Here is a 24,683-nt window from a genome sequence, read left to right as displayed (position 1 = left end):
GATCTATGATCACTTCGAATCACTCCTCCCATCTTGCTGTCCGCACTGATCGAACAACAATAAACAATAACAAAAGAATGAGACAAGGGAGACCGCCCTAATCATTTGAATTTTATACTAGACGAATATCTTTTTGTACTGGCGGGAAGTTTAGTAGCTAGGGTTCCTGAGCAGAGGGAGGGTTTCGCGTCGCCGCCTCGCCTCGCCCGTGGATCACTCGTAAGGTTCGCTTAGTGCGCCTAGATTGCGCGATTCTCTAGCTAGGGTTTGCGGCGCGGCCATGGACGATGAAGATTTCCAGCTCGAGGACGATGAGGAGGAAGAAGAAGGGGTAGAAGATCTTGCCACGCCAGAGAACAGGAAGTCCGAGAATGTGGCAGCGCTACTGAGGTGAGATAATCTCTGGCTTCTTGAGCACATTTCACACTCATCTTGGTTTTTTAAATTTTATTTTCAGGGGAGACTTGGTTGTGAAGCGACAGGCATTGATTCCAAAGGTTCTCACTGTCACAGACGGCGCTGCCGTGATCAGGAGGCCTTTCAAGTCCCCGTGTCCTGGCGGGCAGAGCAACAGTGACGAGCTGCTTCGGCGCCTCTCCGCAAGGAAAAGATTTGTTCCTTGGAAGAGACAGCCTCTACTTCCCTTGAGTCCCAATGTTGAGACGCTGCCGATTCAAGAGGATCCCAGTGAAGGGAGTGTAGAGCTTCCGGATGACTTCGAGCCTTTGGTGCTGTGGCAGCCTGATGGAAACGAGGATGGTGCGACTATAGTGGTCGATCCAATTGTCGCGAAGTTCCTTCGACCACATCAAAGGTACTCTGTTGTTTTGTTTTTTTTCCCCCTTTCTTGGTTCTGTTTCCTTTCACAATGGAATGTATATGCAGGGAAGGCGTCCAGTTCATGTTTGAGTGTGTAACTGGCCTTCGCGAGTTCTCAAAAGCTGGCGATGCGGCTTGGTCTGGATGCATTCTCGCTGATGACATGGGGTCTGTTCAGTTGTTGGACGCCTTCCCCTTTAACGATTTATTTCCAGGCTTGGGAAAACGTTGCAGTCTATAACGCTTCTTTGGACATTATTGAGACAAGGTTTCCAAGGATCGCCAATAGCTAAGCGGATTATCATTGTCACTCCCACCAGTCTGGTAAGTAACTGGGAGTCTGAGATCAAGAAGTGGCTTGGTGGGCGCGCTAGCGTCATTGCAATTTGCGAGGCATCACGTGCTGAAGTTCTTCAAGACGTGGCCAGTTTTCTTTCACCCAGGAATGCATTTCAGGTATTTCAATTTATTTTTTTTCAAACGTAAATTTTCTAATCATGGGCAGGAGTTTCTGTAGATTCTTATAATTTCATACGAAACCTTTAGATTGCATGCGGGCAAGTTTCAGAAAGAAGGTGCTTGTGATCTTCTTATTTGTGACGAAGCACACAGGCTGAAGAACGACCACACTCTAACAAATCAAGTGAGCTTTTTACATATGTCGTTTTGGTTTTTTCTAAGGGGTTGGTAATTTAGGCACTTGCTAGTCTTCAGTGCCATAGGAGAGTTCTACTTTCTGGCACTCCAATGCAGGTCCGCATTTCAATATAATTACTTGCAGTACATCATTTTTCTCTTGCAGAATGATCTAGAAGAGTTTTACGCTATGGTGAATTTTACGAATCCTGGCATTCTAGGCGAGGTGGCTGCATTTCGCCGGTATTATCAGGTAAACAGCGGCAGTTTTTCCTTTGGTATTTTGAGTGTTTGTATCGGTCTAGAATCCTATTCTTCGCGGTCGTGAGCCTGAGGCTACAGAAGACGCAAGAAAACTAGGATTGGAGCGCTCTGCGGAGCTAAGCGAGAAAGTCAATCAAGTATGCAGCTGAGAGTTAGATTTTGATACTGAACTGAAATTGGTTGTCTTATAGTTCATACTTCGGCGTACGAATGCACTTTTGTCCAACCATCTTCCTCCCAAGGTGAATAAAGCTTTGGTACTTTATCGCTAACTTTATCTAAATTTGTAGATCGTGGAGGTAGTTTGCTGCAAGCTGACAAACCTGCAACGAGAGCTGTATACACACTTTATACACTCAAAGAATGTATGCAAACTTCTGAGCATTTAGCTTCATTCTGAACTCCATGTTGTGCAGGTCCGTCTGGCATTGCAAGACAAAGCAAAACGTGCTCGTGTCCTTGCATCAATTACGGCTTTGAAAAAGCTTTGCAGCCATCCAAAGGTAGATCGATTCGCAGCGAGTCATTGTTTCAAACTCTTGCCTGCAGCTGATATATGACACTGTTCGTGCGGGCGGATCAGAAGCCGCTGGCTTTGAGAATTGCATGCAATTTTTTCCGAAGGAGATGCAGACTGGAAGGTAGATCCTTATCAAAAGCCATAGTTTCATCTAACAGGGTATATGACATGGTACCCTGACAGAGGGACTCCTTCCGACGGAAGCTGGGTTAAGTTGTCTGGAAAAATGTTTGTTCTAGCTCGTCTACTGGAGAATCTACGGAAGAAAACAAACGATAGGATCGTGCTTGTATCGAATTATACACAGGTAAGAAAAAAAAATTCCTCTAAATTTAAATAAATGTTTGCTCTCAGACCTTGGATCTCTTTGCTCAACTCTGTCGAGAACGGAACTATCCCTATGTAAGGCTTGATGGAAGTACGTCGATTGGGAAAAGGCAAAAGCTGGTGCAAAAGTTCAATGATCCGTCACAGGTTATTTTGACTTTAATGCATTTCGTTTATCCAACGTTAAACTGTCGGTGAACAGAACGAATTCGCTTTCCTACTGAGTAGCAAGGCCGGTGGATGTGGATTAAACTTGATTGGCGGCAACCGGCTGGTTCTATTTGATCCTGATTGGAATCCGGCAAATGACAAACAGGTAACAGAAACGTTCTGAATATCATTGCTTTAACTAGGATGCAGGCAGCAGCGCGTGTTTGGAGAGATGGCCAAAAGAAGCGTGTGTACATCTATCGATTTTTAGCAACTGGTACAATCGAAGAGAAGGTAGCATAAAGGTGTAGTTGTGAAAGCGCTACTTTTTCTAACACGCTTGTCGCAAGCAGGTTTATCAGCGTCAAATGTCGAAGGAAGGACTTCAAAAGGTGATCAGTGGCGACTCCAAAGCTGAGGTTCGAAAGCTGATTAAATTTTTGAAGAGAGTTGTAGTACTTCTGTTCCAGGTCAACGCGCTATCCACAGAAGATTTGAGGGATCTGTTCACCCTTCGCGACATAAGGTGATTGCAATGGATTAGGAATTCCTCGCGGCTCATTAAATCGTTTTTTATCCAGTTCTGATACACATGACACGCTTGATTGTGAACGTTGCGATGTTGAAAATGTTCCAAATGAACTAGCTAATCAACTAGGTGATATAGGCGCTTTCGCTAAGACTGCCGGCTGTCTGGAGAGGCAAAGGCATTGGGAGAAACAGGTCTGGAGGTCTACTCGATGGTCAATGCATAGATAAAAGTTTTTTTCTTTTTCCTGTCGCCAGATAGGTGAGCCTGCCGAAGAGGACCTGATACGCTGGGCTCACCATTCGCACCCATCAACAGTCCCTGATGTCATCTTGCAATGGGCTGCTGGTGAAGAGGTGAGTGCGCAGTGTCTCCTTAAGAATTTGACTGAAAGTGGATGTGGAGCAGGTTTCATTCGTTTTTACGTGCCAAATCGATGGTAAAGTAGTTCCTATAGACTCGATTTTACCATCAGCTGCCGCCGAGGAGGAGAGAGATTCTACGAGAACGGCTAGAACCACGCTGCCGACGTTCGCGCAAAAAAGAAAGCTTGACAAGTCAGTATTACAAGCCGCCTGTTTGCGTTCGCCGAAGAGGGTCTGCATCGATTTAGAAGTAAGTGATTCCGACTGAGAGACAAGGAGGGAAGGGCCCCCTCTCCTCGAGAAGATGCCGAGCAAATTGCAAGCGTGCTGACGTCGGTGGCTTATTCCCCTCGATCGGCGTCTGAGGTACGTTCCATTTTCCTTCTTTTCTTTTCGCTGGTGTGATCTCATGACGGGATTCTGATTGCTAGGATCGAGACGACGTAAAAGCTATCCAGCCAGACGCTACAGTTTGGTTTGGTTTGAGGGGGCAGATTCCTCAGTGTGTGGCTCTCTGCAACGATGACCGACTAATGCTACTGTTTAACTCCGGTGTCAGCTCAACACTAAGTCAGCTTGCGCTCCTAATGACCTGGAGCCCCAATTCTCTCCTCGACGCGGGACTGACAAGCTTGGCGAAAGGGAAGAATGCAAGACCCGAGATCTTCGTCGCCACTCTCCTCGTCCCTGGCAACCGATCGGCTCACGGTGGTGATTGTCTGCTCCATCCTCTTCGCATTCATGCTGCTGTCGCTGCTCATCTTCTTCTACGCGTGCAAGTGCGTCGAGGCTCGCAACAGGCGTCACAGGCAGGTACAGGAGGAGGGACAGGAACTCGTTGGTGCTGGTGGTGGCGGCTTCCAGTCCAGGCTGGGACTCTCCAAGGATCTAGTGAAGCGGCTGCCGGTGGTGAGCTACGAGCAGCTGGTGAAGATCAAGAGCGGCGAAGAGAATGTCGAGTGCTGCGCCGTGTGCTTGATCGAGTTTGGGAAGGGAGACTCGGAGATTCGGCACCTCCCGCGCTGCGGCCACTGCTTCCACACTGACTGCATCGACATGTGGTTCTTCTCGCACAGCTCCTGCCCGATTTGCCGCGACAGTTTGCAAAAGGAACCGCTGCTCGAGGTGGTTTCCACCTGAAGATCCTCGGGTAAGAAAAGAAAAAACTCCTCTCTCTCTCTCACTTGAGTTTTTTCCAAGTTCGTCTCGTTCGCTACTTATGGGTGTGGTGCATGAAAACAGGAGCCCAAGGAAAGAACACTCGGGAATGTGTCTATATCAAACTTTGGACGTCGTTGAGGAAAGGATAAGTCGGATCGGTCAGTTTTCACGACTCTCTTTTCTTCCTCCTCTTTTCCGGAGTTTCTATCGGAAAAGAAGTGAGACCACTTTGTACACGGAGTGTAATTACAGCTTCAAGACACAACCGAACAAGTTCCTACGATGTACACAACGAAGCCGATTAAAAAAAAAAAAATTCTTCTCTTCGTTTAGCTTGCTCTCGCTCTCTCGCGCGCTACTGCTGCTAGATCTGATTATAATACAGCGCTCGGCTCGCCGGGGCGCGAGGACAAGAAAGAAAACTTGTCCGCGGATCAGGTCTCCCCGAGCAAACCCGCGCATAGCTGAGCACGCTCGTTCCGCAGCATCGCTATCTCCATACGAATTCCTTCGTCACCTTGCCCAGCCCCTTCTGCTATTGTCTGCTCCAAGGTGGCGATTATCCGCTCTATACTCTTAATCTATGGAGGAAAGATTAAAAAACAAGAGCGAGAGAGAGACATTCTTACCTTTCTGTGAGGCCACCGACGCATCCCGTTCCTCCTACAAATCTTCTTCAACACCGTTGGACAGATTCCCAGCTCCTTGGCGGCGGCATTTATAGGAAGGTGGAAGTGCTGCGCTAGATCGGACATCTTGAGCTTGCCGGTTCTTTCCCTCTGAAAGTGCAAAAACACTCGGTGAGGAGAGGAGCAAAAGCAAACACACCGGTGTGATCTTACAGTGAGAAACTCATCCCTTTGGCTGGGGGGCGACAGAAGGAAACCTGTGCGGCAGCGTTGCTCTTTGGAGGCTTGACAGGCAAGTTGGAACCGTCGCCAGGGTCCATGCTGTCCAAGCTGCTGCTTCGGTTTGCTTTGCTCGGCCCCAGAAGATGTTGCTTACCAAACGCGTTCAAAGTATCGGAGGCTGTTGGAGAACAGAGCTCAGCACATGTTGGTTTAGCAAAAAACATAAAAGAGGAAAAAGGAAAAGAGGACCAGTGTCCGGAAAAGCAAGAAAGCAATAGAAATGTCTACAAAAGAAGAAAGCAAAACGAAAGACGCATGCTGTCCTATCAAGGAAACAAGAAAACGCACCGGAGTGAAGGTCCGAGAACAAACTGCGGCCAAGTTGCTTTGGGAAAGAAGCGGACGACTCGTTCAAACAGTCGGGCCCGATTCCAAAACCGGACGCTCCGCCCGTGTCAAAGCTCCCCGTGGAATCGTGCCGCAGTACGAAGCCTTCCTTCCTGCGCAAGAGGCTGTACTGGAGTAGAAATTGCTTCACATACTCCGCGTTACCCACTGGAAACCTGCAAAGAACAAACAAGCACGCATCTAATCAACTCATAATGAGAAAAGCATCAAAGATGACAACAAAGAGAAACCTTTCACAGGGAGCTTGGCTTACTCAACAATCTGCTGCTCCAAGGTGGTGGGAAATCCATCGTCCACACAAAACCGAGTGTGCAGCACGGCGTTGTAGCTCTGCCCGTCGCATCCGTGGATCTCAAGCTTGGTGTCTTGGACTCCTGCACTGATCTAGTACAAGTCATGGTGGAGCTCATGCAGTGTGTATAGTAATCAACGAGTCAGACGAGAGAAAAACAAAGAGAAAGAAACAAGAACAAAGAGACCGAGAGAAGGAGGAAGAAAAGAAAGTTACGTACCATTTGAGTGGATAATACAGTGTAGGATCTGGCAAGAACCGCACTGGAGATTATACTGATGAACCATGTTGTTTGTCCCGCTGCTGCTACCAGCATTGTTGGACTCACTGCCATGGCTGCCGCCGTGCGAAGAAGAAGGAAGAAGAATGGTGTCGGGTGGCAAGCTCCAGTCCCCCACGAGATTGCTACACGACTGTGCGTGGATCTCGGCCGGAGCCACCTCAAAACCAACGAGCTCCGAGCCATCGGGAGCAACACCGGCGGCGGCCGCGGCGGCCGCGGCGGCCAGGAACGAGCTCCCATGCTGCGCCAGGAAGTTGTTGAGCGGGAAGTTGAGCAGCGCGCTGGCGGCGGCGGCAGCTCCAACACTCCTGGATGGCGAGCAAACCTCCAGCTCGATCCCGTCCTGGGAGTTCCCGTTGCTACTGTCGTCCATGGCGGCGGCGGTGGTGGTGGCGGCGGCGGCGGCGCCACCAAAGAGCGAGAAGGAGTCCCTGGCCATATCTGCGTCGATCTGATCAAAGGCGATGAGCTCTCCATTCAAGCCATCGTCAGCGGCGGCGTCATCCTCGGACTTGATGCTGCTCCCCTCGAACAAGAGGCCGCTAAAGTCGGGGCCGTGGCTCGTCTCGCAGGGCCGCGCCATCGCCAGACTCTCGTGCTCGCCGCCGCCGCCGCCGCCGGTCAACGGAGTCAACGGCCTCGGCGCGGGCGAGGGGTTGACCAGGAAATTGAGCAGCACCTCTTCCGGCGGCTTGTTGTTCCTGAGGAAATCCGCGATCGTGCCGCCGCTACGCTGATCAAACCACGGCAATGCCAGTGGCGTTGGCGGCGAAGACGATGACATTGGACAATGCAGTACCCCCTTGCCGCTGATTCTACCATCAAACCCTTGCGCGATGATCTCTTGCTCTCTTCATGCTGCCGGGAGTGACCAAACCCCACCGCGTACCTCCGCGCAGCCGCCATTGGGAGGATACAGCATCGCCACCGAGCCGCCACCGCCGCCGCCTCCGCCTACCCCATGGATGCGCCAAGGAATCGCGGAGAGGATCCTCACCATTTTCTTGCTCTGCTCGCGTCAAGCGGTGTTTTTGAGGCCGTGCCGGCCGGCGGCATATTCCCACCTCAACCCCCCGCGCCCGCATAAGCCCTAGTTAGGGCACGCTTGGCGCGCCCCAAAGCCCTAATTAGGGCACGCTTGGCGGTGGACGTTCCAGCGACCGCGGTCGCGCTCAATTCGCGTCTTTGATGGATCCCCACCTCGTGGAACCACCGCGTCTCCTCCATTCATGAGGCCCGGGAAAAACCAAAATTCGGCAACTAGACTAAAATCGCAACCCAATTGCAAGGTGTTGGAGAGAGCTGGATATATCGAGCATCGATTTCTTCCTTGCTCCTGGTAGTCAGGTTTGATTTGATCTCTCCTCCTTGATCATCCCTTCCACTCCCATGGAGCTCAATTCCTCCTCCAATTCCGTCAACCACGGCGAAATGGAGCACCAGATCCTCCATCTCAGCAACGGCGCTATCATCACGCTCATCGTCATGGTGATCCTCACATTCATCTCACTGCTCGGGCTCCTGGGCCTCTACTTCCTCTGCCCGCGCCGCCGCCTCAACGTCGTGCTCAGCCGCTCCGCCGCCGCCGCCAACCTCGCCCACATCCACATCCACGCCGCCGCCGCTCATCGCCCCAAGCCCGGGCTGGAGCCCCACGAGATCAACAAGCTCCCGCTCCTCACTCTCCAAGACCTCCTCTCCAAATCTTCCAAGAACCGCGCTGGCGCTGGCGGCGGCGTGGGATGCTGCGCGGTGTGCCTGGCGGAATTCTCCGATGACCAGCCAGGCGACGAGAAGATCCGGTTCTTGCCGCGGTGCAGCCACTGCTTCCATCCCCACTGCGTCGATGTGTGGCTCCAGACCTCCGCGTCCTGCCCTCTCTGCCGTTGCGCTGTCCACCAAGAACCGAGACGAGAGGAGGAAGAAGAAGAAGAAAATCACCGCCAAGATCAGGATTTAACGGGACGAGAACCAGCCGACGATTCCAACCCTGCAATCGCTCAATCCTGATGAGATCCTGATCTACGGGCCTAGCAGAGGAAGATTCTTCTCTCTTTTCAAGCGCATCAAGCTCTTGCTTTTCAATTTTCTGGAATTTCTTGATGGCGATACCTATAGTGGCCATTTCCCCTGCTAGAGCTCCTGTTCCTCCACTCAATCCAGATAAATCACTGCCTCCCCGATTGAAATCTCAGCAGCCCTCGCATCGCAACATCGGCATCGATCGACAGCAGCCGCGGCGCGGCGAAAAAATGGCAAGGTTCTCGCTATTCTCACTCGCTGGCGAAGAAGGAGCTCCCGATTCGGCGCCTATGATCCACAATCACCTCTACCGCCACCACAAGCCCTTCCATCTCACCACTCTCACTTGCGTCGCGATCGTCCTGTGTGGAATGGGGGCGAGCCTCTCGATCATGGTGCTCTTCTGGTGCTTTAGCTCGCGGAGGAGGGGACGGCAGCAGGGGGAGGGAAGCATCGGGCCGTCCGTGGGGGCGCAAGAGCGCCAGACGCGCGCCAAGGCGACCGTTGGATTGCTGCCCATTGTCTCATCGGACGATGCGCGGCGCGCGGACGAGTGCTGCGCGGTGTGCTTGACAGATTTTGGGCGGAAGATTGGCGGTGGGGAGGAGGAATCCGAAGATCTTGATTTGAGCGATCGTGAAATTCAGAGCTGGGAGATCCGTGCGCTGCCCGGCTGCGGCCACTGCTTCCACACCCAATGCATCCAGCTCTGGCTTTGCTCGTATCTCACTTGCCCCCTGTGCCGCAGGGGAATCGCGGCCGATGATCATCAACCCTGCGCTGGATCGATCGTCGCGAATGGCGCAAGCTCCTCGGGCTCTCTCTGCGATCGGCAGCAGCACCGGCGCAGCAGTCGATCCGCCCCATCCTCCCCCGCGCCGGTAGCCACCGATTGCGAGTGTGGGTGAATTTTCTTGGCAAAGATAGTTGGTGTAGCTGTTCTCGAATTTCTAGCACGCAATCAATCATCGCATTTCCTGGCATTGTACAAATTGAAATTCTTCTTGTTTGCTGGACTATAATAACGATTCAAGGACCCTGTTTGCCAGCGTCATCCATGGCCAGAGAATAAACACCATTGCTAATCAATCAAGAGTAGAAAATCATTGATTTCTCTACGGATGTTTCGTTTTTCTTCCTGTTGCTCTTGGTAGATGTAGGAGAGCGACCCCAGAAAATGGATGGTGACCTAATGTTCGTGAATTCAAGGGGTTACTTGGCGCCAAGATCTCCAAAACTTCCTTTGCTAGAAGACTTAGACTTTTAGTCTTTAGGATTACTGTTCAAGAGAGGAAAACTTTGAGCATTAAAGAAAGGAAAATCTCACTGTTTTGGATTGTGAGAGACGATTTCCCGGCTTCTGTACGTAATCCAATGCAAGTTTCTGGTAGGCCTAGCTAGGAATTTGATGGCGACCTCATACATAGTGGAGTTGGAGCGAGAAGGAATTTACGATCGATCGTGAGAAAGAGACTGGAAGGAAAGAAGAAAAATCAAGTAAACCGAGCTTCGCGATTGATAGCTACACCATTGCGCTCTTGGGATTTGCTTACTTTGATCTCTCTTGTTATGGCTAGCCACGGAAAGGAGAGATAGGTCTTTGCTGCGACAATGCTTGGAAGCTAAACAACAGGCAGTGGTGGCGACTGGCGGGCGGCTCGATCAACACGCGCCGTCAGATGCGACACTCCGGGCGGGGACCAACGACAGCGATTGCGCGCCCGGATCATGAATCCTCGTCATCGCCATGATCATCATCAAAAGCCTCCAAAGTGCTTCCAAAGACAAAATAAAAGAAGAAGAAGAAGAAGAAGACTTTGGCTTGGCTCCACTGCAGTGCTGCCATGCGAAGCGAAGCAAAGCGACTATTGATTCGTCGCTCTCCAGCTCATTGCTCCAATCCAATAGAAAAATCTATCGACGGGGCCAAAAAGCGTAGAAAACTCTGTTCTTGCTCTGGAGCGCTCGACTTTTTTTGTTTTTCCTTTCGTCATGAAATTCGAAGGATAGACAACGAGATTGACACGCTGGTTCGATCGATATCGCTGCGAGCGAGCGAGCGAGCGAGCTAGCGAAAAGAATTCTAAATTTCCATGTGACTTCTCTCGGTCGATTCCTTTGGATCGATCGTCGAGCAGGGCCTTATTTCACAGAACGCGCAGAGCCTGGAATATCCGCCGCGAATATGCCCCGGAAAGAACACGAAAAGGAGAAAACGAAGAAATGCGAGAGCCCACGCGGCACGATCATCAGCCACGCTCTTGGGGATGGATTTGGGGGATCTCTATGACGACGACGCGATCATCCCGGCGAGCGCTGGAGCTGGGCGATGGCGGGAGGAGCTCCCGGCGGCAGACGGGGCAGGAGGTGTGCGAGAAGAGCCACATATCGATGCATTCCGTGTGGAATCCATGGCCGCAGCCGGGAAGAACCCTGATCCTCTTGTCCTCCTCCCCGAAATCGATGAGGCAGACCGGGCAGCAGCACTCCCCCTCGCCCGGGGCGCTCGATGATGATTCCCTTCCCCTCATGGCGACGAGCGCCTTGTAATTCACCACCTGGAAGCTCTCGATCACGTCCCTGCGCAGCCCAATCGCGAGCTTGTTCGCGATCGCGGGCTGCGAATTCCCCGCGCGCCGCGCGTCGTCGTCCTGGGAGCACCCGCAGAACCACAGGCGCAGCAGCAGGAGCGTCATGAGCGAGAATCCAGTGACGAGCACCGCGACGAGGATGATCGTCCCGGCGCCCAGGCCGTCGTTGCGCCTGGGGCTCGCGAATCCAAACCCCTGCCAGCCAAAGAAATTGTTGTTGCCAGTGCCGGCGCCCGGCCACGGCGGCCACTGCCCGTCCTCCATGCCATTGGACGGGAATGGCGGCCACGCGAACGAAGAGATCGAGCCTCCGGAGCTCCAATCCGCCATGGAAACATGAAAATTCCTCCTTTTCTCCGCCCAAGGAGCGAGAGCTCCAAGAAGAACAGCCCCCTGTTTTTCCGGGTTGTTGTTGCCGCCCTAAATTTATATCCAAATGAAGAAAAAGAAGGGGAGGTTTTTAGGGCAAGAGCGCGCGAAGCTGGGTTTGGCGGCTGGAGCCTGACACGTGGTGGAATTCCGCGCGCCTCTATGTTCTCGCACGTCTTCTCCCGGGGCTATGACGTGGGGGGAAACGCAGGACTTGGGCTATGACATGGAGGGCCGTGCACATCCCAAAAGTTTCCTGTTCTAGAAGAAGGCCTTTGCCTAGAAGTTGAAGCTACCGCCTTCCAAATTGGAGGCCAAGAGTGGAGAGATTGATTCCCGGAAGCTTTCTCTACGCGCTTTGAGTGTCAATAGTTTCTATCGTTCGTATCTCGACAGGGTTATAGATTGCTTGTCCATGGGCGATGTTTAAAAGATAAAGAAACTATCTTCCATTTTGACAGGGTCTCTCTTTTGTTCGGACGAAAGGGTCCCATTTTTTTTTTTCTTCTTCTTGCCACGTTTATATCAATCTACAGGACATATGTTCTCCGATATAGATTAAGAAGAACTTGTTCTCCTTGCTCTGATTGTTTACAGGACCACACGACTTCTTTCGCTTTCGATCGTCTCTCTATCGCGTCGCGACCTGGATATAAGCCGAGCGTTGATGCCATGCGAGCCAAATAAGAGCTCTCTGCTCATCGCATAGAGACAATCCTTCCTACATTGATATCTCCAGTCCGGACTTTCAACTGACATGACAATCCAACTCCTCCTGCCTCTACGACTACGCGAAAGAGCTAGAGAGCGAAACCGCAACGAGAGAACTCTCGATCGTCACCGGGAATCCACCACCACCACCACCGCCATTTGATCTGGCTGCTGCTGCTCGAGGCTGGAGAGATCCGACCGGCAAGTCGGGCAAGTCTTGTGCGAGAAGAGCCACATATCGACGCACTCGGCGTGGAAGGCGTGGCTGCATTTGGGAAGGACCCGGACCCTGTCGTCCAATTCACCCAGGCAAATCGCGCACGCCTCGCTACTGCTGCTGCTGCTAGTGCCCCCCTCTGGATTCGCAAAGCCGCTGGTGATTGGTATCCTTGCTATCGCCTCCTTGCTCAAGCCGGGCTTGACAACTTCCACCTGTTGCGCGACGCGAGCACTCTGAGCGGAGGAAGCGCGGCCGCACATCCATATCCCGAAGGCGATGAATCCCACCAGAACTAGCAGACCCCCGGCTGCTGTCATGACAACGTTGACGCCCTGTCCCAAGCTCGAAAACTTCGCTGCCGCTGCTGCTGGAGCATCGGCAGCCATCTGGGAAGAGCCTGGCAATGTTGCCTCCGGGTATCCTCCAAACCCAAAGCCTGTCATGTTCGTTGCGAGCGATCAGGAGCACAATACCTGGCGAGTTTCTAAACCCCTTTAACACGGTACCCATTTCGTGCGCCACAAGCAACCCGCAGCTGCTGGAGAAACAACGGAGAAGGTATCCGCGACGTTCATGCCATGGTCCATGTTTTTTCCTTCACGGGCGACTGCCTGAGACGTGCACAAATTGAGTTTTTAGCAAGGAGGCCGAGAGAAAAGAATGGAAAATGTTAACCGGACTCACGTCTGTGATGACACACCTCCATCACGGGAATGATACTTTAATTCACCTGTCCTTTGCGAGAAAAGATTAATTTGAAGATTGAGACAAAAAGCTGAAAAGAACCTCTCTCGTGAGGAAGCTTAATTCCCCGGACCCAGAACTCACTCCTACCAAAGTTACTCGGGGTGCAACCAGGAAGTCAATGGCGGTTCTGACTGATGCCGTGCCTGGTATCAGAGATGGAGGATCTTGCATGACGTCCACAAGCAATGAATCCACCTGGAAACAAAAGAGCGAGGTTAGGATTCTTCCAAAAAGGAAGCTTGTAAAGATCCAACCTTGTTGCAGTCTCTGGCATGAACAGCTCCAATGCACTGGCCGTTCTCATCAGACACTACAGGAAGTACATCTCGATCCAGGAAGCACATCAGCACATCCTTCACCTTTTGGGAAGACGAAAGCGGCTGTAGAGTCTTCAAGCTGGGAATGATGCTCTCCAACGAAGCCTTCAATGATATCTGACAGCAAGCATCGCACTTAGAAAGCTCCAATCGAAACCTTTGCAAAAACCCGAACCTGTTCACTTATAATGAATGGTTGAAACATGTTCTCAGTAAAATTAGTCATTGCCTGGAGGCGTACGATGGCCTACAAAGAGAGGAGATTAGCGGGTTAAGTAAGAATACACATACCGTGAATCCACGCTGACTCAAGTGTAAAGCTTTATTCAGGCTTGTCATGTTCTTCAGAACGTTCCGTGCAAGAGTTATCTGAAAGAGAGCCACTGTGTTGACATAAAGTCAAAAGTAAAACAGCGTACATGTACCTCGCCACTGACCACTGCAGCTTCGATTAGTAGCTCATCTGCCTCTAGTCGATCCTCCGCCCAAATGTGCCCGGCAGATCCCACAGCCATTCTCGACTTGAGAAGCGAAACTTTCTCGACGTCACCTATCTCAGAAAACGCCCTCATCATAGAAAGGAAAGCATGCACTCGTGGCCTTAGTCGACGATCTTCCTTTGCCAGACATTCCATTTCTTGAAAGAATGTCAAAGCGTCTAAAAGACAAAAGAATCAGCTAGATGGTACCAACGTAGCAAATGTACTACCTGTAGGCGAGCCAGCTGTTATGCAAGCGTCGATGATCGCAGTGTATCCAACGCGATCTATCACGCAAGACGTGGATGCTTTCATTTCAGCCACCATCTTCAACACGCCGTCCAGATTTCCAGCATCTGCAAGACCCTGATCAAATGAGAGCCACCTTTCGCTAAAAGCTCTTGTCGCAACACACCTTTATGAGGGTCGTGTACGTTACCACATCTGGTGCCAAATCTACAGAGTATTTCCCTGCTTCCTGGCAAACGGCAAACCAAAAGAGAACGTAACTAATAAAATTCGAACAAGAAAACCAGAATCAAAAGACCTTCATCTCCTCTAGAATCTCAAGTGCCGCGTCCATGTCTTGTCCTCTAACGCATGCCATGACAAGCGAATTCCACGAAAGCTTGTTTAACTGCATTCCACGTAGCTGCATCTCTTCTCTAACTTTTAGAGCCTCCAAAGGGTTCTCTGATCGAGCGTACCCCTGTGAATAGCACGCATTAGCGTTTGTGAGTCATACCTTAAAACTGGTATACCTTGATCAGCATATTGTATGTCACCAGGGACGGACCTTCGTCTTTTATTACGGAGTGGTATCGTTTAAGAGCACCTCGAGCGCGCCTTGCATCCCCTGTATGGGAGTATAGCAATCAACTTTCTAAACAATAACAAAAGATACAAATACCAGCATTGGCACAGGCATTTATTAGCGTGTTGAGATGAATCAGTGAAAGTTTTGGTTTGCCAGGAGCTGTGCCAAGGTCCATCGATTCCAAAATCTGGAAAGCAGCATCCAAAAGTCCTGCCTTTCCAAGCCCCTATTTAATGATCAAAATTAGTGATTCTCAATGATATCATCAATGCAGATAAGAAAGCAAACCTTTATAAGAGTGCCGTAAGTGATTTCGTCAACTCCACAAGCATCTGGTTGTACCATGTATTGGAAAAGCTGCATGGTTCGATGAATATCACCACAATGCACGCATGCTTCCATCACAGCGTTCATAGTTTTCCGATTCACTAGTTTCTTCTCCTTTGCACAATCCAGAATCTCAAAAATCTGTCCAATGCAACACGGAGAACGTAAGCCGAGCTGAATACCATGGCATAATTACCTCTTTCAAACGTCTCTTTCGACTCAGCTCCATGATCGTCTTCGTCAACTCACGCCCCTGAAGCTTCCTCACGGCCCAGAGCGGCAGCTTTTGCTTCCAAAGTGGATCTCGCTCGCCATCTTTCCTGACTAGAGCCGCAAGTTCTTCCCTCCTTTTCCTGACCTGGATGCCACACGAAACCAAGTAAAATGATTTGTCACGACAAAGAGCATCTGGTCGAAAGAACTGTTACCTCGGCAAGCAAGAACTCCCCGGGGCCCTTCTCGGGTAAAGCAGCATCAAGGTTACCACTCGTGACCGCAGCACAGCCTCTGGTGGTGCGCGACAAATCCCGGGAAAGAAATGTCTCAGGTGACAAGAGAAGCCAAGATGCCCTCCACTGACGATGAAACCGACTGTTCCTCCCGTGCTTCCTCCCAGAAAATTCCTGCCGAGGAGGAGGAGCATATCCTGCAATGCAATTCCCGAGAATTATTGACAGGACGAGAGAAAGCTCTCCTCCTCCATTGCTAGATCCTCAGTGCTGGCGACTTGCGAGAATTTAAAATCGCCAGGACTGCCCGACCATTGCAATTGAGTTGGAAAACGAAATGCAATCACTCCGACAAGGAATCGACTCTTCCGCTACCTGGGGCAATGGCGCTGCCACTGCAAATCTCTGGGAATGTGGCCGCGGTGGAGGCGCCGAATCGCCCGAGGCCGACGCACGCAATCGCCATTGCTCGCGCGACCTTCAAAACCCTAGAGACCACATAAATCTTTTAACGGTCGGGATGAGGTGAGAGAGCTTAAAAGATCTCTGTCAATCTTTCTCGTTCTCGCGAAGAACCCTAAAACACCGGAGGAGGGAGAGCGATGGTGCGCTGGTGACCAAAGCCAATTTTTTCTCCACGCCCAGGACGAGAAGTGGTTGAGTGCGCGGGAATCAGTGCGTAGGCGAAGCGACAATCGCAGACCTGAAATTCTTCTCTTTTCTTTGTTACAACACAAAATGTACACGAATTTTCCGCGCCAGGAACAGAGCATTCACTGGGCGCTAGTGATGGTGATCGCGACGAAAATCATCAGGTGGCACCTCGATCACAACCTCTTCTAGCTGAATCGTCCTGCTCGGCTCGGGAGTTGGGATTGGCATTGTCGCTGTTTGCAATTGGACCGAGTAGCAAGCAACAGCCTCGCTAAAGCTGAGGTCACGCGTGGTGGGCGGCGGCGGCGGCGGTAGAGGAGATGGAGGAGGAGGAGGAGCTTGAGGATTGCTCGCCGTGATTCTTCCGCAATTCTTGCAGCACTGCGTCTCCAGCCCGATCAAGCTCCGGCGGCAGACCGGGCAGGAGCTGTGCGCGACGAGCCACAGCGCGATACATTCCGAGTGGAAGCAATGCCCGCAGCTGGGCATCATCCGGATGAAATCGTCCTGCTTGCCAAACTCCGCCAGGCAGATGGAGCAGCAGCCCAGCTCGGGGTTCTTCGTCCTCTGCGAGGCCAGCATCCGCGCCGCGCCATAGCTCATCACCGGCAGAGCTTTCTCAATCGCTTGCTTGCTCATCCCCGCCTTGGCCGCTGGCAGCGCTGATCTATCGCTCGCGCCATCGCCCGCGCCGCCGCTGCGTGCCCGGATCACGTCCTCGGGGCTGCATCCACACATCCACACGCAGAAGGCCATGGCGCCCATGATCGTCGCCACGATCAGCAGCGCCGAGAGGATCATCGCGAAGCTGGAGGATCCCGCGGCGGCAGCGGCGATCGCGATCGTGGGCGCCGGGGATGGATGGGCTCCAGCAAGCTCTCTGTCCATTTCCCTTCCCTTCTCTCTTTCACTTCCCTCGCTCGAGCAAACCCCCGATTAAATGGTTTCGAGGGCGGGCATATTCGGCGACTGGAATATACCCCATACACTGGTTTTTACAAAGATGCTCGCAGGTAAAAAACGAGGTGGCGGCGGGGTAAAATTTCCTGAAAAGTAGATTCCCTATCCAGCTAATGTTTGCTACGTGTTGAGAGATATTCAAAGCTGGCCATGGTCCACAGCGCCATTGAAGTTTCAAGTCTCCTTTTCGCCTGGAATTCTGGAAGAAAGAAAATTCCTCATTTTTTCTCTTTTTCTGTGGCTATTTGCGAGTGTAGATTCTTGTCGGCGGGGGGTTCGTTTATTTCGGTCGCATGGCATGGCAATCTCTTTCAGTGGCTCCAGAAACCCGGCTAGTGGTGGTATAGACTATAGGCAATTTTAAGAAAAAGATTTCCCGCCACCTCAAAAAACAATCCCTGTCGTTGACAAGAACGTGTTCTTCTCCAGTGTCGAGTGCGATCTAAAGCCCAATTCCATATAGAAACGTTCTCTTCGACTATCACCTCCCAATTCGTGGGTGCTCGCTCCAATTTGGGCGACGAACGAAAGCCCCAGCAAGGGGGGCGGTCGAGTAGTGTGTGTTCTTGTTTCCAATTCTACTAGAGAGTGTGGGGTCCGGGAACTTTGGACCGAATCCAGTGGTGGCCAACACCCACGCGTGGCTTCGAAGCTGCCCACTGATTTCCAGATTTCTGGGCGACTCGCTCGGATCCAATGACCCGATCGATCAGTGCTCTCTTCTAGAGGAAGGGATTCGGCGGAGGCGAAAAGGAGCGGTGGCTGGAGCTCCAAGCACTGGGGAATAGCAGGCGCCTCTTTGTTCCTTCTATCACGTTTTTCATGCGACAAGCCAGCTCCAAGGTTTCGAATCAAAACTGGGAAGAAAACGAGAATTTTGATCCACTATCACTCGCTACATGTTCCTCTCAAAGTCACCACGAACTTGGTTTTGTGGTCGAGGGGTTTACGACTTGGTTCCTCGCATGGCACTCACCGCACGCCTTGTGCCTGAATAGTAGATTTTTGGCATGAGTCTCTCTGTTCAGATTGTAGAGAAAATAGAGAGAACTTTACTTACATCTTCTTGCAGCTCAATAGGACCAAAGCCCATACCAAGGCAATACACACAACCAGAATGGCGATCAATAGAACCCCAATCACCGCCACCCTGAAATTGCGATGGCTGGCCACAGAGGGCAAAGCGCCTGGAGATTGAGATTCGAGGAGGAACATAGCTACTAAATCAACCATGCAAAACATCCTCTCCTGTTTTTCATACAAATAATAGCTTAGAACATGCCTACATTTTTTCAGGAAAGTGCTGTGGTAAAGCTAAGTCAAGAATTTTATCATTCAAATCATACCAATCTCATACACAGTAACTAATGTGGCTGCAGTTTAGGTTAGAATTCCACGTTGTGGCCGTGGGCTCGAATCCCAGCAGCCACAGGCTTTTCTCAAAAGTTCAAACTTTAGGGTTTATCTTCTTTCATCTTGTGGGAGAGAACGAGTCTTTGATCGTCACCCGGCACACCGGGCACGACGTGTGGGCCGCGAGCCACTTTTGGATGCACTCCGAGTGGAAGGAATGGTTGCAGCCCGGGATGAGCCAGATGGTGTCGCTGTGATCCGACGCCTGGAACTCGGTCAAGCACACCGGGCAGCACACGTCGCTGGAGCCGCGAATCTGGAAGAGCGTCGCGAGGCTCACCTTGGGGATCCTGTCGATCGCCTTGCTGCTCAGCCCCTGCGACGCGATTGCTCGCGGCTGATGATGATCGCCCAGCTGCTGCTGCTCCTGGTCGATCGATCCACTGCCGCCCCTGTTGCCCCACATCCACACGCAGAACGCCACCACACACATGCTCACCACCGCCGCGAAGAGCGATCCCACGACGATGGCGATGCCGCCCTTGGCGCCGATTTGATTGAGGGCGGCGCGTGTGCTGTGCTGCGATCGATGGTGATGGCCATTCGCTGGATCCTGTGCCGATTGCGTTGATTCCATGGCTCCCAGCTTGCCACCAGTGGAGCAATCCAGCGAGGAGGGAAGAATTCGCTCCTCTTCCCTCAGCCAAGTTGCAGATTTGACTTTGAAACAAGCGAACTTGTGGACCAATTTTTTAATGCCTGGAGGAGATCGTGTTCCCATTCATCTCCCGCACGTCAGTGGCAGTAGACATTGTCACAACCCAAACAGAGTCCCCTGTTTTTAGGGTTCTTGGGAAGCGGGCACTCTGTTTTTAGGGCTCGGCAGACGCGAGACGAAGCTCTTCCCGGCAAACTGGGCACGAGGTGTGCGAATCCAGCCACAAGTCGATGCATCCCGGGTGGAAGTAGTGGCAGCACACGGGCATTTTCTTGACGAGCTCCTCGCGGAAGGGAGCGAGGCAGATGGGGCAGCAGTCGGCGGCGGCGGCGGTGGCCGGGCTCTTGATCTCGAGGGCGGAGTAATTGAGCGTGGGGATTCGGATGCGGCGCGCGGCGGCGATGGCGGCGTCGCCCTCCGCGGCGATTGCGTCGTCGATCTCTTGCTGCCCGAGGAGGCGGAAGCAGAGCCACAGGCAGCCCAGCACCGAGGCCGCGAAGACGAAGCACGCAAAGACGAGGAGCCACAGACCTTTGGTCGCAAGATGGGCAGCGGAGCTGCGACCATCCATTAATTTATCCTCTGGATGATGATGATTGATGGCTCGCTTTGCTTGCTGCTTAGCTCGAGAGGAGAAAAAGAAAGAAGATTGGCAGCCCAAAGAATTAAGAGGATGGATATTAATCAAAGCAAGGAAGTCTCTTATCCGCCAAGAGCCTTTGGAGCGTAGCGCGGGGCTTATCGCTGTGAAACGCCTGTTTGAAATTTGCCCAAGTCAAGAAAACGCTGTAGCTCTCTCGCTTAAACGCTTCTTTCAAGCGCATTTACTTTTGAAAAGAAAGAACTAAAAGTCGTTCTCAAAGAGCGATGCCACTGGAGCTCGTTGGGCTTGACCCATCGATGCTTCAACTGTGGATGTGATACCCTCCCTGGGCATTTGCTGTTTCTGGAGGTTGTCTCTATCACTTTAGTCAAAGATCAATTTAGTGGCTTAGAGTTTCATATAGATTTGGTGCGCTTATGCAAACAGTCAAAGTGTGGCATTCATTTGCTGCAAATATGGGGGCCAGTTTTATATAAAATGTCTATAAAGTTCCACCACCATGTTTTAAGTGGACCTTCTTGACATTCGGGAAGCAAGGAAAAGAATGCAGCAGACACGGCTGTAAGATTGTGCTGGTATTTAAAAATGCCTGTTTTGTGTAAATGCTTGAATCGACAGCAGGATGTAGTCATAGAGAACAAAGAGAGATATGTGTGTGTTGAGATGGCGAGCTCAAGCTCAAGGCCAAACTCCATCTCCGATCCCAAGGAGTTGCAACATTGCGCTCTGGGCGTTAACATTCTCATGAAGCAGCCGGGGTGAATAGCATGCTAGTGGTGTTGATCGCGAAACAAAATCATTTGGTGACAATTCACTTCATTGGAGTGGACGCGTTTGCCACCAGCACATACGATGCAGCACTCTCCGGCTCCAGATCAAACGCTCTTCGCATTTCTCTCAAGCTTTCTTTGCGAGGGCTGCTCCTGGTGGCCCCGAGAAGGCACGTCCACTCCAGGAAATCGGGAACAAAAGGCATGTCGTGGATGAGCTCCTTGGAGTCGTCCAAATAGCCACCCCGGGCGAGCAAGTCCACCATGCAGCAGTAGTGCTGCTTGGTAGCCTCAAGCTCGAAATCAAAGGCCATGGACACGAACCACGCCCTCCCGGCATGGACCTTGCCACCATGGCTACAAGCCAAGATTGCCGAAACGAAGCACACCTCGTCCGGCTCCTCACACAGCTTCATCGCATCAAACAGCTGAATCGCGTCTTTGGAACGCCCCCTCTGTGCGTATGCCGTGAGGAGAGTGCTCCATGACACGAGATTCGTCGTCGGAAATTGCTCAAAGAACTTTCTCGCAGCATCCAGATCCCCGTGCTGCGTGATTGCCCACAACACTGCGTTCCAAGAGACGAGATCGCGCTCGGGCATTCCGTGGAAGAGGATTAGCGCGTCATGGAGGCGGCCGTGCTGCGTATAGCCACAAAGCATTACTGTCCACGACACGCAGTCGGGAGCAGGCATGTTTTCCAGCAAACGTTCTGCATCATCCAGATACCCACTTTGGGCATATGCGGCAAGAAGTGTGTTCCAAGATGCCAAGCTCAACGCTGGAATAGCGTCAAAGATGCATTTTGCATCTTCAATGCATCTAAAAGACGTGTACACTGCCAGCATAACATTGTGTGATACTGTATCGTGTTCAGGCATTTGTAAGTAGGTCCGTTCACATCGGGAAAGGTAACCATGTTGGGCATATGCCGTCAAAAGAGCGTTCCAGGAGACTACATCCGTCTGTTGCATTTGATCGAATGCTCTCTCTGCATCCTTAACATTGCTAGATGATACCACAGTTGTCAGTGACACCATATCCCACTCCGGCATGAAATCAAGCAAAATATCGCTGATTCCATGATGCCTGCTCTGGGCATAAGCTGTAAACATGGTTGTAAACGATATGATATCCCATAAAGGCATGGAATCAAACAACTCTTTAGCCTTTATAGTGTGGCCATTGATAGCGTAAGCAGAAATCAAGGCATTTAACGATACAAGGTCGTAGCTTTGCATCCCATCAAAGAGGTTCTTTGCGCCCTCCAAATGCCCAGTCTGGGCATACAGGCACAGCATAACGTTCCAGGCGACGAGATTCCACCGGGGCATCGCATCGAACAAGGCCTTAGCCTCTCGCAACCGGGAGCTGCGTGAGTAGGCAATGAGCATGAAATCCCAGGAAAAGGAATCCTTGGGCTCGATGGCATCGAAGACGAGCCGTGCATGGTAGGCAGCGCCGCAGTTGCCAAACATCTGGATGACATGGTTGAGAAGGAATATATCCTCATGGCGGGCGATCGATCGAGCGCGGGCGTGGAGCGCCTCGGCTGCCCGTAAGTCCCTGCACGACTGCAAACGAAGCAAAAGCTCGTCCCGGCTCATCCATTGCCTGCTCGTCATTCATTGCCTCTTTTGGTTACTACTTGGTAAAAAAAACTCTTAATTCTCTACTAGAATGGTTCTTAATTAGATCTTACCTGCGAGAGATCCACACCGACATTGAAGTTCTTGTGGTGAGATCGCATACATCCTGGATGGAATACAGGTTTGTAGTGGCCCAGCTCCCTCGAAATCATCGTCTTCCTCGTCAGTCCATTCTTCTTGGTAGAACTGCGCTTGCCTTGGCGGAGATGGATATGGAGCGCGCTCACGGGGCTGCGCCATTAGAATGCTCCTGGCTTCTTCGTCCAGTTTCGCGCTCCTAGCCAAGTGGAGGCGATTGCATAGGTAGAAGAGCGCTGTGAGTGCCGGGACGCCCAGAGCGATCGCGAGCAAGGGACTCATTGCAAAAGACATCGATGGATCCAAATGAAAGATTGCAGCGCACTAGCAAGAGACTCATTGCGAAGGAGACGGATACAAACACACGCGTCTTACTGCAATGAAAGTGCCGTACGTTATCAGATAAACATTCCAGTTTGTTCCGACTAGTTTGACCCCTGATAATCCAGATTACACAAGCAAAAGTCGTTGTAGTATAGTGGTGAGTATTTCCGCCTGTCACGCGGACGACCCGGGTTCGATCCCCGGCAACGGCGTAAAATCGTTTTCGCTCTTTCCATTTTCAGAGCTTGCTAGTCTATTTCATTACTACATTTTCAGAGCTTGCTGAGTGTAGAAGTTGAAGAGCAGCACGTACGATGCGGAGTCTTGCGGTTTGATCCTCATGACATGCTGCGCTGCGTGACGCCCACGCACCAAATCAGTGTCGTTTCTTGACGCTGACAAGAGTGTCATCCAGCCTCCCCGCCCTCGCCAGCGCTGCGATGAGGCAGCAGTAGTGCTGCCACGAAATTGTCCGCCACCATTGCCATGAACCTCTCTCGGACCTCGTCCAGGATGCCCGTGTAGGCCACCGACGAGAGCAGGCACACGAACGTCAGCTCGTCCGGCTTGATCCCGTCGAGCAGCATCGATGTGAAGAGCAGCTGGACGGCGGCGTGATGCCCCGCGTGGGCATTAACTGTTGCGAGCGCGGTCCAAGAGTATCTCTTTCCTGCATTGAGTCGAAGAGGGCAGGAAGAAGACAGTGCTTTCGGGCATGCAATCAAGCAGCTCTTTCGCGCGTCCAAGATCCCCGTTTTGGGCATTTGCTGCAACGATTGCAGCCCAAGAGACAAGATTTGCCTGTAATTTTCTCTCGAAAACTCCTGTAGCAAAGTAAAATATTCCCTCCTTCGAGAACACGGCCAGATAAACAGTCCACACAATCACATCGCTCTGTGCCATGTGAGTGAAAATGTCCTTGGCATTCTCAAAATGCCAGCTTTGGGCAAATTCTTGAATCATCAACGTCCACGGTGAACCCCGTCCTGGGACATCCGATCGTACAGATCCTTGGCGTGCTCCACGGATCCATCGGCCACAAACCCCTGAAGCAGCGTGTCCCAGGAGTTCCAGCACCGGTGGTCCATCCGATCGAAGAGCTCCTTGGCCTGATCCGCCTCGGTCATCGCGTTCCAGGCCGCTCATCCCTCTCGCGCATCTAGGCAAAAACCTCTTTCGCTTGCATCTTGACATACGATCAACATAACTTTTGCGTCAGTTTTTCCAGCAGTGGATGCCCCTGTGTGGCATATGCTTGAAGCAGGTAAGTCCAGGATACTGGATCTCGCCGTGGCAAATCCTCAAAAATAGACCTTGTTTCTCCTATGTGGCCAAGCTCTGTGGCGTGGAAGAGGCGCATGGCCTCGAAGAAATCCCCATTCGCGGCACACGCCGAGATGATGATATTCCAGGACAAGAGATTGGGCGAGGGCAGGGAGTGAAAAACCGCTCGCGCATCGCCCGCAGTTGCCATACATCTCAACGACGAGATTGGCAAGAAAGGTGTTGGTGGCGAGATGGGAGTGGAGGATCTGGGCGTGGACGACGAGATCGCGAGAGACGGTGTAAGATTTGATGAGCCGGACATAGGTGGCCGCGTTCATCGATCATAAGGAGCCATGGAACTTCACAAGATATAAAGTATATAAGAAGAAAGGAGTTTAGAAGAGTTTATGAGAAGTACTTCGAAAGGAGGTGACGGTTGACCTTCCCAGTCATCCTCCTCGTTGTCGTAGTCTACACGGTGCAAAGACCAAATAGCTCAGCCATCGCTTTTCTCCTACAAACGAAAGGAAAAGGAGAAAAGACTATTTTTGTGGCGGTCATTCAATCCCGGTGGTTCAAGACCACCTACATCACAATCGTGAGCATGTTATTAAGCAAGGCTGACCATACTAATTACGTGCAAAAAGAAGCTA

General features: G+C 51.6%; 13 protein-coding genes and 1 non-coding gene across 17 annotated transcripts; 5 read left to right on the top strand and 9 right to left on the bottom strand.

The window, feature by feature from the left end:
* Window positions 1–175: 175 nt before the first annotated feature.
* On the top strand, window positions 176–4,174 carry LOC9640489 (protein CHROMATIN REMODELING 25). The gene is made up of 22 exons (XM_024677091.1): window positions 176–390; window positions 458–814; window positions 886–987; window positions 1,035–1,275; window positions 1,337–1,462; window positions 1,516–1,572; window positions 1,622–1,708; window positions 1,761–1,856; window positions 1,911–1,961; window positions 2,010–2,084; window positions 2,136–2,222; window positions 2,269–2,360; window positions 2,423–2,546; window positions 2,594–2,713; window positions 2,769–2,882; window positions 2,927–3,010; window positions 3,070–3,135; window positions 3,187–3,242; window positions 3,298–3,439; window positions 3,503–3,601; window positions 3,654–3,976; window positions 4,042–4,174. The coding sequence occupies exons 1-21, from the start codon at window positions 281–283 to the stop codon at window positions 3,876–3,878; spliced, it is 2,511 nt and encodes an 836-aa protein (XP_024532859.1). The 5' UTR covers window positions 176–280; the 3' UTR covers window positions 3,879–3,976; window positions 4,042–4,174.
* Window positions 4,175–4,258: 84 nt separating this feature from the next.
* LOC112346980 (RING-H2 finger protein ATL34-like) lies at window positions 4,259–4,750 on the top strand. Its single transcript, XM_024677031.1, has one exon. The coding sequence runs from the start codon at window positions 4,259–4,261 to the stop codon at window positions 4,748–4,750; it is 492 nt and encodes a 163-aa protein (XP_024532799.1).
* A 322-nt stretch (window positions 4,751–5,072) lies between these two features.
* On the bottom strand, window positions 5,073–7,402 carry LOC9650160. Of its 2 annotated transcripts, none has more exons than XM_002971854.2 (6): window positions 6,543–7,402; window positions 6,284–6,409; window positions 5,971–6,210; window positions 5,614–5,800; window positions 5,401–5,550; window positions 5,073–5,352 (listed from the first exon to the last, which is right to left on the bottom strand). In XM_002971854.2, the coding sequence occupies exons 1-5, from the start codon at window positions 7,387–7,389 to the stop codon at window positions 5,514–5,516; spliced, it is 1,437 nt and encodes a 478-aa protein (XP_002971900.2). In that variant the 5' UTR covers window positions 7,390–7,402; the 3' UTR covers window positions 5,073–5,352; window positions 5,401–5,513. The 2 variants fall into 2 exon arrangements, with proteins under 2 accessions (XP_002971900.2, XP_024532862.1); XM_024677094.1 differs by having other exon boundaries at window positions 5,971–6,185; window positions 6,284–6,404.
* A 565-nt stretch (window positions 7,403–7,967) lies between these two features.
* LOC112347005 (RING-H2 finger protein ATL39-like) lies at window positions 7,968–8,695 on the top strand. The gene has a single exon (XM_024677096.1). It carries the CDS (start codon window positions 7,995–7,997, stop codon window positions 8,613–8,615), a length of 621 nt encoding a protein of 206 aa, XP_024532864.1. The 5' UTR covers window positions 7,968–7,994; the 3' UTR covers window positions 8,616–8,695.
* Window positions 8,514–9,760, top strand: LOC9640488 (RING-H2 finger protein ATL8). Its single transcript, XM_002972063.2, has one exon. The coding sequence runs from the start codon at window positions 8,708–8,710 to the stop codon at window positions 9,533–9,535; it is 828 nt and encodes a 275-aa protein (XP_002972109.1). The 5' UTR covers window positions 8,514–8,707; the 3' UTR covers window positions 9,536–9,760.
* Window positions 9,761–10,584: 824 nt separating this feature from the next.
* Window positions 10,585–11,725, bottom strand: LOC9640487 (RING-H2 finger protein ATL72). The gene has a single exon (XM_002971853.2). The coding sequence runs from the start codon at window positions 11,546–11,548 to the stop codon at window positions 10,877–10,879; it is 672 nt and encodes a 223-aa protein (XP_002971899.1). The 5' UTR covers window positions 11,549–11,725; the 3' UTR covers window positions 10,585–10,876.
* A 418-nt stretch (window positions 11,726–12,143) lies between these two features.
* Window positions 12,144–13,145, bottom strand: LOC112347006 (RING-H2 finger protein ATL72-like). The gene has a single exon (XM_024677097.1). The coding sequence runs from the start codon at window positions 12,959–12,961 to the stop codon at window positions 12,425–12,427; it is 537 nt and encodes a 178-aa protein (XP_024532865.1). The 5' UTR covers window positions 12,962–13,145; the 3' UTR covers window positions 12,144–12,424.
* A 78-nt stretch (window positions 13,146–13,223) lies between these two features.
* Window positions 13,224–16,159, bottom strand: LOC9640485 (pentatricopeptide repeat-containing protein At5g10690). Of its 2 annotated transcripts, XM_024677093.1 has the most exons (15): window positions 16,030–16,159; window positions 15,634–15,851; window positions 15,402–15,563; window positions 15,167–15,346; window positions 14,972–15,104; window positions 14,823–14,917; window positions 14,609–14,770; window positions 14,477–14,539; window positions 14,292–14,427; window positions 14,008–14,240; window positions 13,874–13,951; window positions 13,758–13,829; window positions 13,625–13,699; window positions 13,520–13,575; window positions 13,255–13,460 (listed from the first exon to the last, which is right to left on the bottom strand). In XM_024677093.1, exons 1-15 carry the CDS (start codon window positions 16,118–16,120, stop codon window positions 13,415–13,417), a joined length of 1,800 nt encoding a protein of 599 aa, XP_024532861.1. In that variant the 5' UTR covers window positions 16,121–16,159; the 3' UTR covers window positions 13,255–13,414. The 2 variants fall into 2 exon arrangements, with proteins under 2 accessions (XP_024532860.1, XP_024532861.1); XM_024677092.1 differs by having other exon boundaries at window positions 13,224–13,460; window positions 13,520–13,699; window positions 16,030–16,156.
* A 195-nt stretch (window positions 16,160–16,354) lies between these two features.
* Window positions 16,355–17,206, bottom strand: LOC9640484 (probable E3 ubiquitin-protein ligase ATL44). Its single transcript, XM_002971850.2, has one exon. The coding sequence runs from the start codon at window positions 17,194–17,196 to the stop codon at window positions 16,438–16,440; it is 759 nt and encodes a 252-aa protein (XP_002971896.2). The 5' UTR covers window positions 17,197–17,206; the 3' UTR covers window positions 16,355–16,437.
* Window positions 17,207–18,647: 1,441 nt separating this feature from the next.
* Window positions 18,648–19,407, bottom strand: LOC9640483 (E3 ubiquitin-protein ligase ATL23). Its single transcript, XM_024676984.1, has one exon. It carries the CDS (start codon window positions 19,400–19,402, stop codon window positions 18,740–18,742), a length of 663 nt encoding a protein of 220 aa, XP_024532752.1. The 5' UTR covers window positions 19,403–19,407; the 3' UTR covers window positions 18,648–18,739.
* Window positions 19,408–19,467: 60 nt separating this feature from the next.
* On the bottom strand, window positions 19,468–20,224 carry LOC9640482 (RING-H2 finger protein ATL38). The gene has a single exon (XM_002971848.2). The coding sequence runs from the start codon at window positions 19,908–19,910 to the stop codon at window positions 19,494–19,496; it is 417 nt and encodes a 138-aa protein (XP_002971894.1). The 5' UTR covers window positions 19,911–20,224; the 3' UTR covers window positions 19,468–19,493.
* Window positions 20,225–20,321: 97 nt separating this feature from the next.
* LOC112346950 (pentatricopeptide repeat-containing protein At4g02750-like) lies at window positions 20,322–23,959 on the bottom strand. 2 transcript variants are annotated; one of them, XM_024676983.1, is made up of 2 exons: window positions 22,416–23,959; window positions 20,322–22,357 (listed from the first exon to the last, which is right to left on the bottom strand). In XM_024676983.1, exon 2 carries the CDS (start codon window positions 22,336–22,338, stop codon window positions 20,755–20,757), a length of 1,584 nt encoding a protein of 527 aa, XP_024532751.1. In that variant the 5' UTR covers window positions 22,339–22,357; window positions 22,416–23,959; the 3' UTR covers window positions 20,322–20,754. The 2 variants fall into 2 exon arrangements, with proteins under 2 accessions (XP_024532751.1, XP_024532750.1); XM_024676982.1 differs by having other exon boundaries at window positions 20,322–22,327.
* TRNAD-GUC lies at window positions 22,905–22,976 on the top strand. The gene has a single exon. It is a non-coding gene; the product is annotated as a tRNA-Asp (tRNA).
* Window positions 23,172–24,238, bottom strand: LOC112346979 (pentatricopeptide repeat-containing protein At1g03540-like). The gene is made up of 3 exons (XM_024677030.1): window positions 24,078–24,238; window positions 23,653–23,950; window positions 23,172–23,531 (listed from the first exon to the last, which is right to left on the bottom strand). Exons 1-3 carry the CDS (start codon window positions 24,236–24,238, stop codon window positions 23,172–23,174), a joined length of 819 nt encoding a protein of 272 aa, XP_024532798.1.
* Window positions 24,239–24,683: the final 445 nt, after the last annotated feature.

Source organism: Selaginella moellendorffii, unplaced genomic scaffold (genome assembly GCF_000143415.4).
Source record: "Selaginella moellendorffii unplaced genomic scaffold, v1.0 SELMOscaffold_18, whole genome shotgun sequence".
Classification (NCBI taxonomy): Eukaryota; Viridiplantae; Streptophyta; class Lycopodiopsida; order Selaginellales; family Selaginellaceae; genus Selaginella; species Selaginella moellendorffii.
The sequence above is the reverse complement of the archived record's forward strand: the minus strand, read 5'-3'. Positions and strand labels throughout refer to the sequence as shown.

What these genes read in the sequence shown, in the direction of transcription:
- LOC9640489 (XM_024677091.1), top strand. Translation starts at nt 281, where the DNA reads ATGGACGATGAAGATTTCCAGCTCGAGGACGATGAGGAGGAAGAAGAA. An exon ending in ACCACACTCTAACAAATCAA is followed by an intron (nt 1,463 to 1,515) that starts GTGAGCTTTTTA and finishes TTGGTAATTTAG; the next exon opens with GCACTTGCTAGTCTTCAGTG. An exon ending in ATCCGGCAAATGACAAACAG is followed by an intron (nt 2,883 to 2,926) that starts GTAACAGAAACG and finishes ACTAGGATGCAG; the next exon opens with GCAGCAGCGCGTGTTTGGAG.
- LOC112346980 (XM_024677031.1), top strand. Translation starts at nt 4,259, where the DNA reads ATGCAAGACCCGAGATCTTCGTCGCCACTCTCCTCGTCCCTGGCAACC.
- LOC9650160 (XM_002971854.2), bottom strand. Translation starts at nt 7,389, where the DNA reads ATGTCATCGTCTTCGCCGCCAACGCCACTGGCATTGCCGTGGTTTGAT. An exon ending in CTGTATTATCCACTCAAATG is followed by an intron (nt 6,410 to 6,542) that starts GTACGTAACTTT and finishes GTACTAGATCAG; the next exon opens with TGCAGGAGTCCAAGACACCA. An exon ending in TTGGAGCAGCAGATTGTTGA is followed by an intron (nt 6,211 to 6,283) that starts GTAAGCCAAGCT and finishes TGAGTTGATTAG; the next exon opens with ATGCGTGCTTGTTTGTTCTT.
- LOC112347005 (XM_024677096.1), top strand. Translation starts at nt 7,995, where the DNA reads ATGGAGCTCAATTCCTCCTCCAATTCCGTCAACCACGGCGAAATGGAG.
- LOC9640488 (XM_002972063.2), top strand. Translation starts at nt 8,708, where the DNA reads ATGGCGATACCTATAGTGGCCATTTCCCCTGCTAGAGCTCCTGTTCCT.
- LOC9640487 (XM_002971853.2), bottom strand. Translation starts at nt 11,548, where the DNA reads ATGGCGGATTGGAGCTCCGGAGGCTCGATCTCTTCGTTCGCGTGGCCG.
- LOC112347006 (XM_024677097.1), bottom strand. Translation starts at nt 12,961, where the DNA reads ATGACAGGCTTTGGGTTTGGAGGATACCCGGAGGCAACATTGCCAGGC.
- LOC9640485 (XM_024677092.1), bottom strand. Translation starts at nt 16,120, where the DNA reads ATGGCGATTGCGTGCGTCGGCCTCGGGCGATTCGGCGCCTCCACCGCG. An exon ending in TGGCAGCGCCATTGCCCCAG is followed by an intron (nt 15,852 to 16,029) that starts GTAGCGGAAGAG and finishes ATTGCATTGCAG; the next exon opens with GATATGCTCCTCCTCCTCGG. An exon ending in CATTCATTATAAGTGAACAG is followed by an intron (nt 13,700 to 13,757) that starts GTTCGGGTTTTT and finishes GCTTGCTGTCAG; the next exon opens with ATATCATTGAAGGCTTCGTT.
- LOC9640484 (XM_002971850.2), bottom strand. Translation starts at nt 17,196, where the DNA reads ATGGACAGAGAGCTTGCTGGAGCCCATCCATCCCCGGCGCCCACGATC.
- LOC9640483 (XM_024676984.1), bottom strand. Translation starts at nt 19,402, where the DNA reads ATGGGAACACGATCTCCTCCAGGCATTAAAAAATTGGTCCACAAGTTC.
- LOC9640482 (XM_002971848.2), bottom strand. Translation starts at nt 19,910, where the DNA reads ATGGATGGTCGCAGCTCCGCTGCCCATCTTGCGACCAAAGGTCTGTGG.
- LOC112346950 (XM_024676982.1), bottom strand. Translation starts at nt 22,438, where the DNA reads ATGTCGGTGTGGATCTCTCGCAG. An exon ending in TCGGTGTGGATCTCTCGCAG is followed by an intron (nt 22,328 to 22,415) that starts GTAAGATCTAAT and finishes AATGACGAGCAG; the next exon opens with GCAATGGATGAGCCGGGACG.
- LOC112346979 (XM_024677030.1), bottom strand. Translation starts at nt 24,238, where the DNA reads ATGGCAACTGCGGGCGATGCGCGAGCGGTTTTTCACTCCCTGCCCTCG. An exon ending in GGCCACATAGGAGAAACAAG is followed by an intron (nt 23,951 to 24,077) that starts GTCTATTTTTGA and finishes TCGTATGTCAAG; the next exon opens with ATGCAAGCGAAAGAGGTTTT. An exon ending in CTCACATGGCACAGAGCGAT is followed by an intron (nt 23,532 to 23,652) that starts GTGATTGTGTGG and finishes CAATCGTTGCAG; the next exon opens with CAAATGCCCAAAACGGGGAT.